This window comes from Ammospiza caudacuta, chromosome Z (genome assembly GCF_027887145.1).
Source record: "Ammospiza caudacuta isolate bAmmCau1 chromosome Z, bAmmCau1.pri, whole genome shotgun sequence".
NCBI classification, from domain to species: domain Eukaryota; kingdom Metazoa; phylum Chordata; class Aves; order Passeriformes; family Passerellidae; genus Ammospiza; species Ammospiza caudacuta.
The window spans coordinates 80135614-80150422 of record NC_080632.1 but is presented as its reverse complement, the minus strand read 5'-3'; the positions used below and the strand labels follow the sequence as shown (position 1 = coordinate 80150422).

At 45.6% G+C, this 14809-nt stretch overlaps 1 protein-coding gene across 1 annotated transcript; it reads right to left on the bottom strand.

Annotated features, from left to right (window-relative positions):
* Positions 1-8775: 8775 nt before the first annotated feature.
* LOC131571478 (phospholipase A2 inhibitor NAI-like) lies at positions 8776-14105 on the bottom strand. The gene is made up of 5 exons (XM_058824215.1): positions 14005-14105; positions 12861-12977; positions 11279-11428; positions 11010-11150; positions 8776-9142 (listed from the first exon to the last, which is right to left on the bottom strand). The coding sequence occupies exons 1-5, from the start codon at positions 14051-14053 to the stop codon at positions 8913-8915; spliced, it is 687 nt and encodes a 228-aa protein (XP_058680198.1). The 5' UTR covers positions 14054-14105; the 3' UTR covers positions 8776-8912.
* Positions 14106-14809: the final 704 nt, after the last annotated feature.

The following is a 14809-nucleotide window of genomic DNA, read 5'->3' as shown; positions in this document are numbered from 1 at the left end:
CAGCATCTCCCCTTCCATGGCTTTTCCCTGTGGCCTATGACCGCTCTTGGCACAGCACTCCCTGCTCCAAATGCAGCATCCAAGGGCTGATGTAGCTGCCAAAGCCATGAGAATTGTATCTGGAAATGATGGAGAGAAAATTACTCCTGTGGGGAAAAGACACTGTTAAAAATAAGTTGCTCTATGACCAATGGAGTTAATAAGGTGACCTTTCCTACAGTTCCCTTTCCAATCTCCTCCACCCAGATACTGCAGCTCTTTCCAGCATCTGCTACTAGCTTGGCTGGAGATTTGGGTCCTGTACTGTGGCTGGCTTGGAGCAGTACCTGAATTGCTTCATTATCCAGGACACAAGTGCTTCTTGGTCCACAGCAGGTATATTGTGCAAAACTCTGCCTCTGGCTTGTGTGGAAGGAGCAGGGAGCAGCAATTATACAGATCTTTCTGCTCTATCCAGCTGCCAGTTTTCACAAAACTGTAAGCAAATTAAAATCTTGCACATCTCTTACTAGATGAAAAGTGTGGTGGAAATCATACTTTTGGGGACATAGTGGGGAAAAAGGAAAGAAATACAGGGGAAAAGTAAATGCAACACTTTTTTCCCCTAGGTAATTAGGTTTAAAAATACTGACAAATGACAATACTATGAACTTTACACACTGACTTAGTACAGGATAACCTGGAGTATCAATTAGGGACACAGTGGAAGTGTGAGGTCATGCTTGCTGCAACCTCTAAAAGATTTTCTGATCTCATTAAAGTCACTTTCAAGCTAATTTTAAGCAAGTGTGAGTGATTGTCAGAAAGGCCAGAGAGGGAAAGGGAGAAAGAGAAAAGAAATGCAGTAATAAAACCTGCCAATAAATTACATCCCCACCAGAGGTGTGGTGTGACCCCATCAAAAGGCCACTCTGTCCCTCAGGAAATCTGGTTTTTCTGACAATTTTCTGGAGAAGCTGCAGAGAAAAACAATTGTAACTTGCTGCACTGCAAAAGAGTGCAATATCTGGTGATTTCTGAGATTTCTCCATCTCTGTTTTTCTGGGATACTATGGTTTTTCCTGAAACATTGGACCTTGATCTTTGAAAAGCAACTCTGAAATGCTGAAAGAGGAGATAGCCTAACAAAATCATGTTAGAAAGCTCCACCCTCTGCAGCTGCTGCAGTTACCAGTTTTTGCCATGTCTTTCACTGTGCTGATCCAGGGCACAATCAGAAAAAGCAGAATAAGAATAGGGAAGGGACCTTTAGCACTCTTAGCACGTGGCATCAAGACCTGCAAACTGCCAAGTCCACAGCAGAAATTATTTTCTCTGACAGGCTGACTTTTTGTTTCAAATTCTGATTTTTTTTTTTTCTGATTTCAACATGTATTTGCTCCCGCTAGTGAATTTTTTCCAGTAATTTCATTCATTTTCATTTATGTCACTGTAGTCTGTCTACATGATAGCTGAGAGATGATGAGCCCAGTTTACAGCATCAAAGCTCAATTTGTATTTTTGAATTTTCTCATGTCTTGATGAAGAAACCCAGCCATTTTTGAAAAGCCAGTAATGCAGAGGAAAAAGTGACTCTGGTGCCAGCTTATGTCTTCCTGAAGAATCCTTCTTGAGAAAGGTGTACTCCTTCTTGCAGGTTGGGAAACTGAGACGTAAACCTTCCCACTGAGTTGCCAACAATAACAGAAGAAAAGCATCTTTTCAGGAAGAAAGTCTGTTTTCCTCTTTGTTGTCTCTCTCAGAGGTGCATTATTTCCCCATGATGAGCTGCCAGCCAGCTCTCATTTTAATCAGAAAACATAAGCCAGCATAAATGCCTGGATTTTAAACCAGCCTTCCTTTCTCTGACACTTTTCTGTGGGTTGTGTTGAGGCATCAGAGAGCTGAAAAGCTGAGCTGGTGTGGGTTTAGAGGTTTTGTGGCAGTGCTGCTCAGCCAGGGAGGGTTTGCTCCTGAGCTTGGGCAACAGAATATCTCGATGCAGGGGAAGGAAGAGCCTGTGCCAGAAATAGCTGTAAGGCTCCAGCATGTCCCACAGACCACCAGGCAGACACAATCTTCCTCTAAATATCCGAAAATGGTGGGTGAGCAGTTCCTCATGTGCTGCAGATGGGCTGCAGAGAGAGGAACTGCCCAGCCAGCACAGATGGAGGAATGGGAGAGCATGGATGTGTACCAGGAATGTGCGTCACAGAACCCAGTAAATTCTGGTCCCCCACCAGTCCTTCTCCTGCTCAGAGCTATCCTAAAGAGCTTGAAGGTCTCCCTCTGCACAGCCTGAGTCACCATTCTTGTTGTTTAAATAGCCTCAAAACACCAAAATTTCTTAATGAAAAAGGATTGGGAAAGACATATGCCAGATGCCCAGCTTGGTTTTGGTCCAGACTGTCTGGATTTTCTGCAGGGGCTGAACATCAGCCATGAAGATGCAAACAGGGAGTTTCCACAGCTGCCTCTGACAGCTTACCCCTCTCAACCAGGCAAAGGGAGCAGGGCCCACAGGCAGGGGTTTCTGCACAAAACTGGAAGGAAGAGAAGCTGGAAATGGGGAATGATACTGATTAATTACTTGATAAAACCTTCATGGTGTTGGCCAGTGACCAGGTCTTCTTGCCAAGTACCGCAGAAGTAGGCACAGCACTCCATGATATGGTTTAGTGGGTGTGGTGGTGTTCAGTTCAGAAGTTGAACTTGATGGTCTTGAAGGGCTTTCCAGCCTTTATTAATCTGTTATTTATAAATGTATGGCTTTTTTTTTTCCCACAGGTCCTTAGTGTCCTAAGCACCATGTGCATTCAGTCTGGGGCCATTCATGACCTGTGGTACTTGTTAGCAACTTTGTCAGTTCATAGCAAATCTAGCACATAATTGGCATCATGATCATCACTTCCTGTAATCTGAAGGACCTCATAACACCGTAATTAATTTCTTGCAGTGTCCCTTTTGCCATCATGCAAACAATGACAATTTCATCTCCCAGTTTAGGAGAAAAACAGTTTCCCACACTCATGTCTGCAAGTTTCCTGAGTGACCCATAGAGGTTTGAGAGCACAAGACAAATAAATAAAGCCACAGCTACAGTCCCAGACCAACCAGTCTGAATCACACTTTTCAAAAACTTCTGTCCAGCAAAGCTGTATGTCAGACCACTGTCACTGTATGTGAATACTCAGTCATGGCCTTTGCAATATAATAAAGAAACAGGAGGAGGGAATTGGACTAATTAAAACATCTTGAACCCATCCATTTACAGACACATTGTGTAGGAACTTAAGTTATGAAAAGCCTGACTAAGTTAAGTTATGAAAAGCCTGACTAAGTTATGTTAAGTTATGAAAAGCCTGACTTCTTAGGCATACCCTGAGCTCAGCATTCCGTGGCTCAGCATCCTGCAACACTCTCTGCCACCCCTCCAGAGCTCCTGCAGCAAGGCCAGCTTTCCAAACAGACTTTTTGCACAGGCTGTGACAAGCTACTTCCCAAATTGCATCAGCCTCTCTGAATCCAACCAGCCCTATGAGATGGGTCCTTATCTGGGCCCCACAAAAAGTTTTTTGATTTCCTAAAGTTGTAACCTCACAGCTCCTTTAGCCTGCACAGAGCCAATACCCACAACCAGCTCCTCTTTTGGGAATCATCTGCCAATAGTTTTCAGGTTTTTCCCTAGCAGGCCACACCATTTGCAGCAGAATCCTGCTTGGAAAGAGTCTGATTTTCCCTACCAGATTCTTCTGAGGATAAAATCTGAATCCATCACTGCATAACACAAGTTTGTGGCTAAGATGCTCAAGAGTTTATTCCCTGGACATGAAACCTGACATGAGGTGTGACCATGGGATGCAATGCAAAAGAAACATTCCCTTCCTGATATCTGTGACATCTGAAAACCGAACAACTGAGTCAGCAGCGGCAGCACCCAGACGTCCAGCCTCCTGCTCATCAGCTCTTGCCCTAGCAACTGGTAAACCTTACAAGTACACTTGGAGTGATTTATTTGGTGATTCCACGTTAGGTGCAGGTGTAAATTTTGTTTTCATTCACTCATACACATGAGAGAACTCAGTGATCCTGGATGTCTTTTCCAATCTGAATAATTCTCTGGTCATAAGACAGTCTGCCATAGTTGAGATATGTATAGGGAAGGAGAGATGCTTCTTCCATGTGTCAGCAACAGAAGTAGATACTAAATGCTGTTCTTCACATTTGCAACCCAGAGAAGGGAAAATATTGTGAAAATTTGGGAACAGCAGGTGTTCATCCAGTAGAAGTGTCCAAAAAGTTAGGAGGTGAAACCATGCAGGCTTTGACACAAGGTTATCCTACTCCTGACCTGTGGAGCATTTGCTCTCTGTGCTAGACAGCTTTAAGGTAAAATATGTTCTCCAGGGAAAATACATCACTCTGGATCTGGGATCCTTCCCACCCAACACTTTGTGTCTGGGGTGGAGGTGCCTCTGCCAGTGGTGGATCTCACAGTGCAAAGGGGAATGTGTAGTTCAATTAGAAGCTGATCTCCAAGAGCAGTGTTGACTCAGCCATCCTGGGAATTTAATACATGTTCAGATGCAGACCCTTTGCTGAAGCCCAGATTTGGTCAGATTGCTCAAAACCCACCTACCCTTTCCTGAAAGAGCTGGAAAAAATTATATGTCTGGTGTGCAGCAGGACACATGTTCCTGTCTGCAATAAAGCCTTTTTGTTCACTCTCTGTTTGTCTTCCCTTTGCCTTTGAAGTGAGAGCTCCAGAATACACACTGAACCTGCTAGCCCAAGGTACTACAAAAACTTCCTTATGGGAAACATAGTAATTACATTAAACAAAAATTTTTAAATGGAAACAATTTTGCATTCCTCTGCAAATACAACCCCAGACCAAGCTCTGGTCAGATAAATTGGATCCTGGTGTTCTGAGCTCCAGGTGTGAAACAGCTGGGGGCAGGAATGCTTCCTAAAATGTGAGAAAAAAAAAGAGAAAAATCATTTCCAGACAGATATGCTGGGAAGAAGGAGCCGAGGGGTTTTAGTATCTGATAAGGGCTGCCTTGCATGGTGCATGGCTGCACAGAGATGTAGCCCCTTCTCCATGACTTCTGCTGCTCTGCTCCTTTCCAATCCACCCACCGAGCTCAGCGCTGTGTCCCCACCTCCCTCTACCCTACTAAATCACCAGCCTGTTGAGCAAAATTCTTGCATGTCCATCTTCCTGTTTCAAATCTGCTATGTGTTTTCTGTCTGCCACCAGGCTTTCTGGCTGGCTAAGCATGTTAGTAAAGCACCAAAACTTCAGAGAAGAGAGAGGGAATGGCAGGAAATGGTCAATTTTCCACTGTCTGGGAAGGCAGGACAGCGGTCTGAGCCCTCTTGGCTGTACAAAAGGGGAGATAAAGGCTGTTGATGACATGGTGGGTGTTGAGGGTGAGGAAGGCAGCTCCAGCCATGCAGAGCTGTGAGTGTCTGTGTCTCTGGTGGCTGAAGTATCTGCAGGATCTAAGGGAGGATCTGGTGTTCACATGTCTGCATGCGCGCGTCTGTGTGGGAGTAGGGTTTGTATATATTATAATGAGAAGCTGCAGATGGAAACAACCCATTTTGGTGTCTAAGGCCTGGTTCACAGCCCATTAAAATCAGCAGGAGTCATTCCACTTACAGTGGTGGGGTTTGGCCCCATCTCTCCTTGCCCTTCCCCAACATGCCTGTGGCCTCAAGGGCTGCTCCTTGCTGCATATCCTCAGTTTAACCCTGTGGGCAGTGGGGCTTCCCATGTTTCCCAGAGTGGTGCCTTTACAGGGGATCTCTGGACATGCTCCCCCTCTGCTGTCACACCCTGCACTTACTGAGAGGCAAGAGCTGCTCATTCATCTCTCCTTGCTCAAGATACCAAGATGCCTCTGTTTGATTTGGTTTAGTAAATTGGCGTCACCAGGGGGTTTTTTTCCATCTTTTGTGTGGCTTTTATCTGAACACACTTCAACATCATCTCCCTCCTCAGAAGCCAGAAGGTGAAGTCAGAAAGGCTCACCATCCTATCACCTTCACCCAGTCTATCACGTTTTCCCCCAGCTCTGCCTGAACCTTGTTTAACCTGTCTGCATCCATTTCTGAAAGGTCTTCATTCTAGGTCTCAGACATCAAAAGCTCATGATCATTTGGTCTGATGGCTGCATTCTGTGCACAGTGATGGTGTTGCTTTCTCTCCTTTGGTTTTGTCAGGTTATTGCTGCACTCCCGTGTATAAAAGAGCCCTTTAAGATCTTATCAATTCCACATTAGTGTGGTAATATCCTGTAAACAAGGCACATCCCTGCCTTTTGTTTCTCAGTAAAATCAAATGATTATGCTCCTGAAGACTTTCGCTGTACGGCATTTTATTTCATGTTTTCCATTTGTAACAGCAGTTTAAAATGTGGATGTTGGAACAGGATCAAGCACAAGGGTATCAGTCATAAAGATGCAGGTTTGTTTCCACTCATCACTCCATCATTTATGCAGCCACAGATTGCAACAGTTTTGTTTGCCACAACATTGAGTTGGAGGTCAAAATTAAGCTGCTTCTGCTTTCTGCACCACAAACCCTCATCAGAAGTATTGCTGTCTGCTCTCCCCCTTGTCCTTCCTGAAATACCACCCCAGCACCATGGCTCTCTGGATGTGTATCACCCAAGTCTTGACCAGGCTGAACAGATCCATTCAGCTTTTCCATCCTGATAGGATCACAGGCTGGAGTGGAATGAGCAGGAAGGGAAGGGCTGAGCCATCGGAGCGGATCGAGGTCTGCCACGTGGGTGCCAGGGACAGTAATGCAATGTTCCACGTGAGCGTGCAGGAGATGTGTTCAGGGATAATGTACTTACACAGATAGGGAATTTTTTTCATTCCAGGATTTTATCAGATCTGGAAAAATGCTGAATGAGTGGGTCGCTGCAGTATCAGTGTATGGCTACACCATGAAGAGGGAACTGTGTTCCTTCTTTAACATCCACTGTAATTGTACAGCCTCTGCAAATAATTAACTGAGTCTAACCAGACTCTTTAGCCTGCGTTGAATGTGTATTATTAGTTCACTCTCTACCTCAAAAATTAATTTTCACTCTCAGACCCATGCCCCTTTATTATAATAGATAATGTGACATTTTATCCCAAATAATTTGGTGGGAATACTAGAACGAAAGGAGTTTCAGCCTGTTTGGGAAGAAGGGAAAGTCAGGGGAGACAAAAACTGCAAGAACATTCAGTCCCCATGCTGCAAGTTATAAGCTGATCACGTATACATTCATGCATACACATGTAGGTGTAGTCAACTCACTACTGCCACATGTTGCGGTCTGGTTTCAGCAGCCAAGGCTTTCCTAGCACTGAACTAGGAGATAAAATTGCACTGCTTGATCCCTGGAACCCCATGCCCAAAACGTGTGCTTGCCCTGTTGAGCTGGGGTGTGGGGGACGTCTTTTGTGAAAAATCTTTTCTTTAGGATTTTTTCTGCTGAAGCTGAGAAGTTTCAGCAACAAATGTAAACAATTATTATCTGCTGCTGTGCAATGCAACAGGTCTACGCGTGATTGGCCCCTCTTGGACGTTTATAATTAATGGCCAATCAAGATGGAGCTATCTCGGACAGAGTCTGAGAGAGCTGCCTTTTGTTTTCATTCTTTCTTTTCTATTCTTAGCTTAGCCTTCTGAGGAAACCTTTCTTTTCTATTTCTTTTTAGTATAGTTATAATGTAATGTATATATATCATAAAATAATAAATCAAGCCTTCTGAACATGGAGTAAACATTGTCATCTCTTCCCTCATCCAGGAACCACTGTGAACACAGGCACACTGGGGCTTTTAGGGGCAGATACAACCATGAACTTTGCTTAATAGTCCTGTAGTCTGCTCCAAACTGGGCCATTCCTCTGGGAGCAGACACACAGCGAGATGTTGAATTTTGCTAACACCTCTCCTCTGTATACCTCAGCATCTCTCAGAGCTCTCACCCCTCCATCCTTTAGCCCACAGCCACCACTAAGTCCCAGGTATGGCAATGCTGCCTGACAAGCTGTTTTCCTCTGTGCTTTTGTGTGACACCAACCCAAGGATGCCCATGAGGCAAGGGTGGCTGGGGCAGAATAGCCAGGGGGTGGCAAATGTAGAAGTGGGAAGGCTATACAAGCTGTGGGTGTAGTTCAGCCAACAGAGAGGAAATAAGAATGGAGCTGAAGTTTCCCATTAGTTGGACCCCCAGCAGTCTGTCACCATGGAAAGCTACCTTAATTAAAAGCTCCCAACATAAGCATTTATTCCAGATAATCATGAAACTTAAGACTAAATGGGTGAGTGTCTGGTAAGGCAGCTTCTTGCCAGGTGCAGATTGCTTACTGCAGTGTCTTGTACTCTGAAGCAAATACTGTTTCTGGCCCAGGGCCAGGAACAGCCCTTTGGGCTGAGGGACTCAGGCTCCTGCTTGGACCAACAACATACAAGCATTGGAAAAAGGGGCAAGTGACATTTCTACTTGGAATGAACCTCTCAGGAACTTGTGTCCAGTCCTTTCCAGAGCCTGGAAAAGTCGTTTTTGTAAGTTGCCACTTATACTGAGATAGTGGATGTAGACTCTAAGGCTGGCTTGAGAGCACCCAATTCCTGTGAAGGGTTTGAAGACTTCACACAGTCTCATATGGTCTCAGTATGGACAAAGCAGTGAGAGAATGCAACACAAAACCAACCACAATTGAACTGATGAAGGTTTAAATGAGATTAAATCAACAAGGAAACAAAAGTGTAAGTGCTGTCTTTATTCTGTGAAAATATAAAAGAAGAGCTAATCTGAAAATAAAATCCCCATGCAGAAGAAGCTACAGCAAAAAGGTCTAAGTTACAAACCAGCTGGGGTTTGCTGTGGGTTTTGCTCAACCCAGCACCAGTGAGAGTCAGAAAAGTGCCTTCTCCAGGATGAATCCTGATAGGACAGGAAGGAAGATCGTGTGTGTAGGGGCACCCCCAGCACTGTACACCACGCTGTACATAGCAGAAGCTGGTCTGCACTGGAACCGTTTCAGCTTTATGTCCATCATCCCCAGGCTGTTTTTGCCATCTCCTACCATGGTGCATTCAGAAATGGTGGTGCAACCCTTCATGGCAGCTTTCAGAGACAGTCCACCTGTGTAGGGAAATAGAAGAAATGCATGGTATGTATCAGGGGATCCAATTCCCGTCATTAATCCCACCCTGGCCAGTGGAGTGCCCATTTCCAACCTAAGAACTGCCCATTCATTACATCCAGTTGGTTCCAAACCCACCAGCACTATCTGTTCCCATCCCGTGAACAAAGCTGAGGAAACAGCAAGGCCATCTTGGTTTACTCGAAATACAAGTAATTTAAGGTTTGTCTTCTTTCTTTCTGCTAAATAAAGATGACTTTTAAAAATTCTAAGCATTTAAATTTAAAAAGTGAAAATGTATTAAGTAGTTCTCTTTCTCATGTTTAAAGATTCTCCTGCCCAAACTTGGCTTCCTAAAGGGCTGTGTAGCAGTACACCAGGTATTCATTGTCTCCTTCTCTCTCTGACCCTCTCATGACATTCAAACTGGACAACTTTCTCTCAGTCAGATTTGATATGGAGTTGAGAAGTCTCAGTGACAAGACAGCCTGAGCCATTTATTAAGAGGAATTATTTCTCAAAGTCTTTATAGTATTTTAGCCAAACCAAGAGAGAAACCTACTGACAGGCCCACTGAAACCCTGAACATGTCCTTTGCCACCACTGGAGCATTTATGAGAGGAGATCCAAGCAGGTGCTGAGTGCCCAACTCTCCACTCAGATATTCTTGCTCCTGCTGCTTGCTTTTGCTAGTGTTGTTCATGTGTCTCTGCTGTGCAGATTATAGAGGTCTGGAATACTTTGTTGGACAATTTTATCTCAAATACAAATAAAGGCATTCCATTAGCTCCTCACCTTCCTGTGCTCCCCTACACTGCTGCTTTCTCTGCACAGTTTATCACACTGCAGAGGCCTTCCCCATTCACAGTGGCTGATCAATCAAGTTAAGACAAGTTGGGAGGATTTTTTATTTCAGTCATACACTGAATTAATTTTACCACTCTATTTTCATTGCTGTGACTATGAAAATTCTTATTTTCCTTCATGTTGTCTCTGTGAAACATGATCTAATTCAGGGTTTGGACAGCACATTAGTAAAGTCTATAGGAAGGACCTTCAGGCACCACATCATCACCAAGCAATATTATCAAGTCAAAGGAACTTCATCCATAACCATATACAAGATAATTGTTTTTCAGTCTGCTCCTACAGCTGGTTGCTGCCCTTCATTTCCATGGGTTTTTTCCCTGCCTGCAGGAGCACAAGTGTGCCATGGCAGGTGGAAGTCTTTTACCTGCAGCAGGGATGGAAAGGAGAGTGACCAGAAAAATTGCTGTCTACTTTCCTCTCTCTAATTACAGGACCTAAGGTGGGAAAAAGATTTCTGATGGAGCTGTTCAAAGGCTGGACTTCAAGGCAGGGGACCTGTCCCTGGCTTTCCTCATGCAAAAGCACCACTGCAACTGTGTCTTTTCCCACATGACTGGTGTTACCCCATGGGAAAAGCAATGTTTCTGCAAAGCTCCATTTGATCCTCCACGGAGCTTGCAACTGGCTCAGATCCAGGCTCACCCTCATACATCCTAGCTAGGGCCAGCAGGTTCAGGGGCTTGGTCAGGTTTGTTACACACCCATGTACCAGGTTGCCCCAAGAAACCAGTTCCACTCTTGGTCTCAGTTATGCCATGTTATGAAGAATTCCAGCAATTATCCATGCCTGACTGGGAAGAGGGAAAGGAAAATGACACCTGCCCTTTGATCAGCCTAAAGTTTTCAGTTTTCAGCTTTAAGTTCCTTATATCTTCCCTTTTTTTTTTTTTATTTCACACCTTTAGCCCATTCTTATCTCAGTAGAGCTTTATCTTAGACTAATTTCACCCACTTTACCAAGAAGATGAAAAACAGCCCCAAATGATAGGCAGTTACCTGCATTCATTAACCCAGCAAGGTCAACACATTGGTCTTCAGATCCAGTGCAGTTTACAACTTCATTGCCACACTGAAAGGAGTCCACACTGTAGCAGGCAGGACACTGATATCCATTGGGCACATCATTATCTGGCGGCACTGGAATGAAAGGCAGGGGCTGTAGCTGCTTTCAGTGAGGGAATGAGAGGAATAACACAGGTGATGGCCTCACCATGGGGTGGATCAGACAGAGAGGGGAAGGGCTGCAAGGAAAATAAAGAGTTTACATGACACAGAGGTGGTCCGACAGTCATCACCCATGCAGCAAACCAAGTGGCTCTTTGCTTTCACCTTCCCATAGTTCACAGTGACGGGACCAAGGTTGCAGACGTGGGATGGCAGGCAGGACTTGATGGATGAAGAGATGGCCATCCCCCCTGTCACGAAGCAGAAGGCAATGCCAAGTTTTTCAACACAAAGTAACTTGCTTTCCCTCCCGTTAGTTCATGTACCAACTTCTAGGCAGCTGTCCCAGGGCCTAAGAGGGACCCCTAAGCCCCCTGAGAAGCACCACTGTGAGCCAGGACACTGCAGAGATGAGGATGTGACACGTGCCTCTGACCCAAAGCACAGGCTTGCTTAGCCTGTGTAAAATCTGCAGAGCGCACAGTCCATCCCAGCCACAAGCATCCTGACATGGTCCACCCATCAGCCAAACCCAGAGGGTGTAAAGGGGAGGAGAATGGTTAAACTGAGTCTGCTGAAGTGCTTGGAGGATGAAAGGTGGGTGCAGCAGCAGAAGAAGGCAGGCACTGGAGCTGCCAGCACCAAAGCTGGTAGGATATGAGCCAGACTCCAGTCTAAAAGGTAACAATCACATCACTGAGGCTGGGCCATGCCTCTAACACTACTCAGTGTCCAGCTGTGTTAGGGCTCAGCATCAGCTTTGACTTATCAGCTACAGGGACGTGGTTACTGGTTGACAACATTTCCTCTGAGGACAAGCTGAAAGAGCTGGGGTTGTTCAGCCTGGAGAAGGGCAGGCTCCTCTAGAGACCTCATAGCAACTTCCAGTGCCTAAAGGAGCTACAAGAGAGCTGGACAGGGGCTTTTGACAAGGACATGAACGAATAGGGCTAGAGGGAATGGCATCAGACTAAAAGAAGATTAGATATTAAGATGAAATTCTAGACAATGAGGGTGGTGAGGCACTGGAACAAGTTGCCAGGGGAAGCTGTGTGTGTCTCCCATCTCTGGCAGTGTTTAAGGCCAAGTTGGATGGGGCTCTAAGCAACCTGGTCTACTGGAAGGTCTCCCTGCCCAGAGCAGGGGGTTTGAAACTAGATGATCTTCAAGGTTTCTTCCAACCTAAACTGATTGATGATGATGATGATTACTATGATAAGGTGATAGCTCAGCCCTGGTGGCACTCCAGGATTGCATGGTGTCCCCATCCCAGCTTGAGGACAGGCAGGCTTCTCTCTCCACACATCACCAGTGCATCCCCAGTACTCGGTGTCAGCACCTTAGTGTAAGTCAAGGTTGAATCTCCCAACTTCCTGACTCAACTATTCACCTTCACCAGAATTAAAAGCCAGTGTGTCCCCCCACTATGAGGTTTTGGTCCTTTCCTCCACAACTAAGAACCAAACCCTCGCACTAGAAAACTGCTTCTCAAAATAGAAGAATAAAGAGCTTTTCCTGTCCCAGACTATCCTGATCTCTGGGTCTTCTGTCAGTAAAAGAAAAAGGAACAGGTTATCCAAGGATGGACCGTACAGTCCGTACAGTAACAGAACCAGGGAGAGAAAGGCAAGTCCCTATGCTAGCCCCACTCTGAAAGCCACTCTGGCTTAGAGGATGTCTCACCTATTAGGACTTCATGCAGAATAATGCCACAAGTGTCTTCACCACCAGTGCAGGTTTTCATGGGGCCAGAGCAGCTTTTTCCCATACTGTGACATACCTCACACTGAAGGCAGGTCCCTGGGGAGAGGAGGACACATTCCTGAGCAGCAGCCATAAGGGATCTCACTTCCTCTTTCCCTGATGTTTGATTTCAGCATTGATCAGCACTTTTCACATTTCTCTTCCCTCATGTTTCATTGTGCAATCTGTGCTGGGCTTTTCCAGAGTTGCTGACAACAGCAGCCCTGCAAACCCTTCATCCTGGCAGGCACTCAGGTGTTCCTGGATTCACAGACCCCAGATTTTCTCTTCGTAGAGAATAAGGGCACCTGAGTGGCTGGGGAACAAGAGCTGCCAGCAGGCACTGGCCGTGCTCTGTACAAACTGCAGGCTTTCTCTGTAAGCATTATCTCTTTGTTTATTTCTTTGTAGGCATTAGGGGAAACCACTTCACCAGATACCTGCTGGAACACTTTAAGCAGACCAGAATATCAGATATTCTTCAGGAAACACTTAGAAAGGAACAGCATGTTTTTCAACAGAGAGCAAACAGGATCTCTTCCATGACACACACCCACAGAGTCCAGTGTGTAGATGAACAGGCCCAGGGCATGTGTCACCTAAACCCAGGTGCCAACCAAGGCACCTTGCAGTGGCCATGCCATCTGCTGTGACCCAAGTCCTCCAAGAGAGCTGTGCTTTTCTGGAGCAGAGCTGAAGGACAGCTGAGATGACATGATGTCCAAAATGTCACACAGCCCTGGACCTGAGTAAAATAAATGAGCTTGGAGATCGATTCAGCTTTCCAAAGGTCTGGCTGCCTCAGGGCAACCTGAGTCACTCTGGTGTCTGTCCTGGCTGTACCACCAGTGAGCACCACACAAAATCAGACTGTGAACTCACTTTGTTAATGCCAACACCCTCATCTGCACATTGACTCATGGGACCAAAGATCCCCCAAGACCAGTCACCCTCTTCCCTGTGCAGTGCAAATCCCCCAAGATGAGGAGAGTTCGTGGCTCAGATGGCAGCAATTGCCTCACACACTCCATTCCCAGACCTCTTTCATGGCTCACAATCCCACAGGTCCCAGTGAAAAACTCACCTGGGTCCAGGAAAGCCAGGAGGAAGCTGAGTCCAAGGGATACCCTCATGCTGATGGGACGTAAGCACAGGGAGCTGCCAAACCTCACCCAACAAAGCACTGTGTGCCACAAGGGCTTTATAAACTGGGAGGAAAGGGGTGTTTTAGGGAAGTAGAGGTTGGGGAAGTTTTCTGAACATTATATATATACTGCTGGGCACTAACACCAGTGTTTGCTTTTTCTTTTAAAGCACAGGCTTTGCCTTTTTCTTCACATGAGTGATGCTGTTTGGTTTTGCCCTGTTTAGAGCGTGCATCCTGTGGGGTAAGACTGGCATTCCTGGTGATACCAGGTATGTCTCTGGTAAAGACTTTGAGCGATGTTCAGCCTCCACCATCTATATGGATGATGGAGAGGAAACCATTTGAAAAGCCCTGGTGATCTCACTGTCAGGCCCAAAAAAACAAAGTACAGCAAGGAGCAGCCAGGAAATTCCCCTGTTGAGTTTTTGGTGGTTGGTTTCCCATTTTGTCATTCCTATCATAGAGTCAGGAGCTCTCATGCTTACAGTACAGTGTGAAAGCAACAGTGCCAAAGCAGTGAACTTCTTCTCCAAGCTAGAGTGCAGCTCCAGTTTGCAAAGTGACTGCCAAAGCACAGCTTGGAGCAGGCTCAGTCAAGGGTTCTGGGGGCTGAATATGTCAGAGCAGCAAAGCCAGTACTCCAGCGTTTGTGTTTTGATATAAAACACTTGGCAGTTGATAAGGAAGTCTCCTATTGTCCTTCCGGGCTTTAAATTAAACCAAGTCAGCATAGAGAAATTAC

What these genes read in the sequence shown, in the direction of transcription:
- LOC131571478 (XM_058824215.1), bottom strand. Translation starts at nt 14,053, where the DNA reads ATGAGGGTATCCCTTGGACTCAGCTTCCTCCTGGCTTTCCTGGACCCA. An exon ending in CCTGGCTTTCCTGGACCCAG is followed by an intron (nt 12,978 to 14,004) that starts GTGAGTTTTTCA and finishes TCCTCTCCCCAG; the next exon opens with GGACCTGCCTTCAGTGTGAG. An exon ending in TGCTGGGTTAATGAATGCAG is followed by an intron (nt 9,143 to 11,009) that starts GTAACTGCCTAT and finishes TTCCCTACACAG; the next exon opens with GTGGACTGTCTCTGAAAGCT.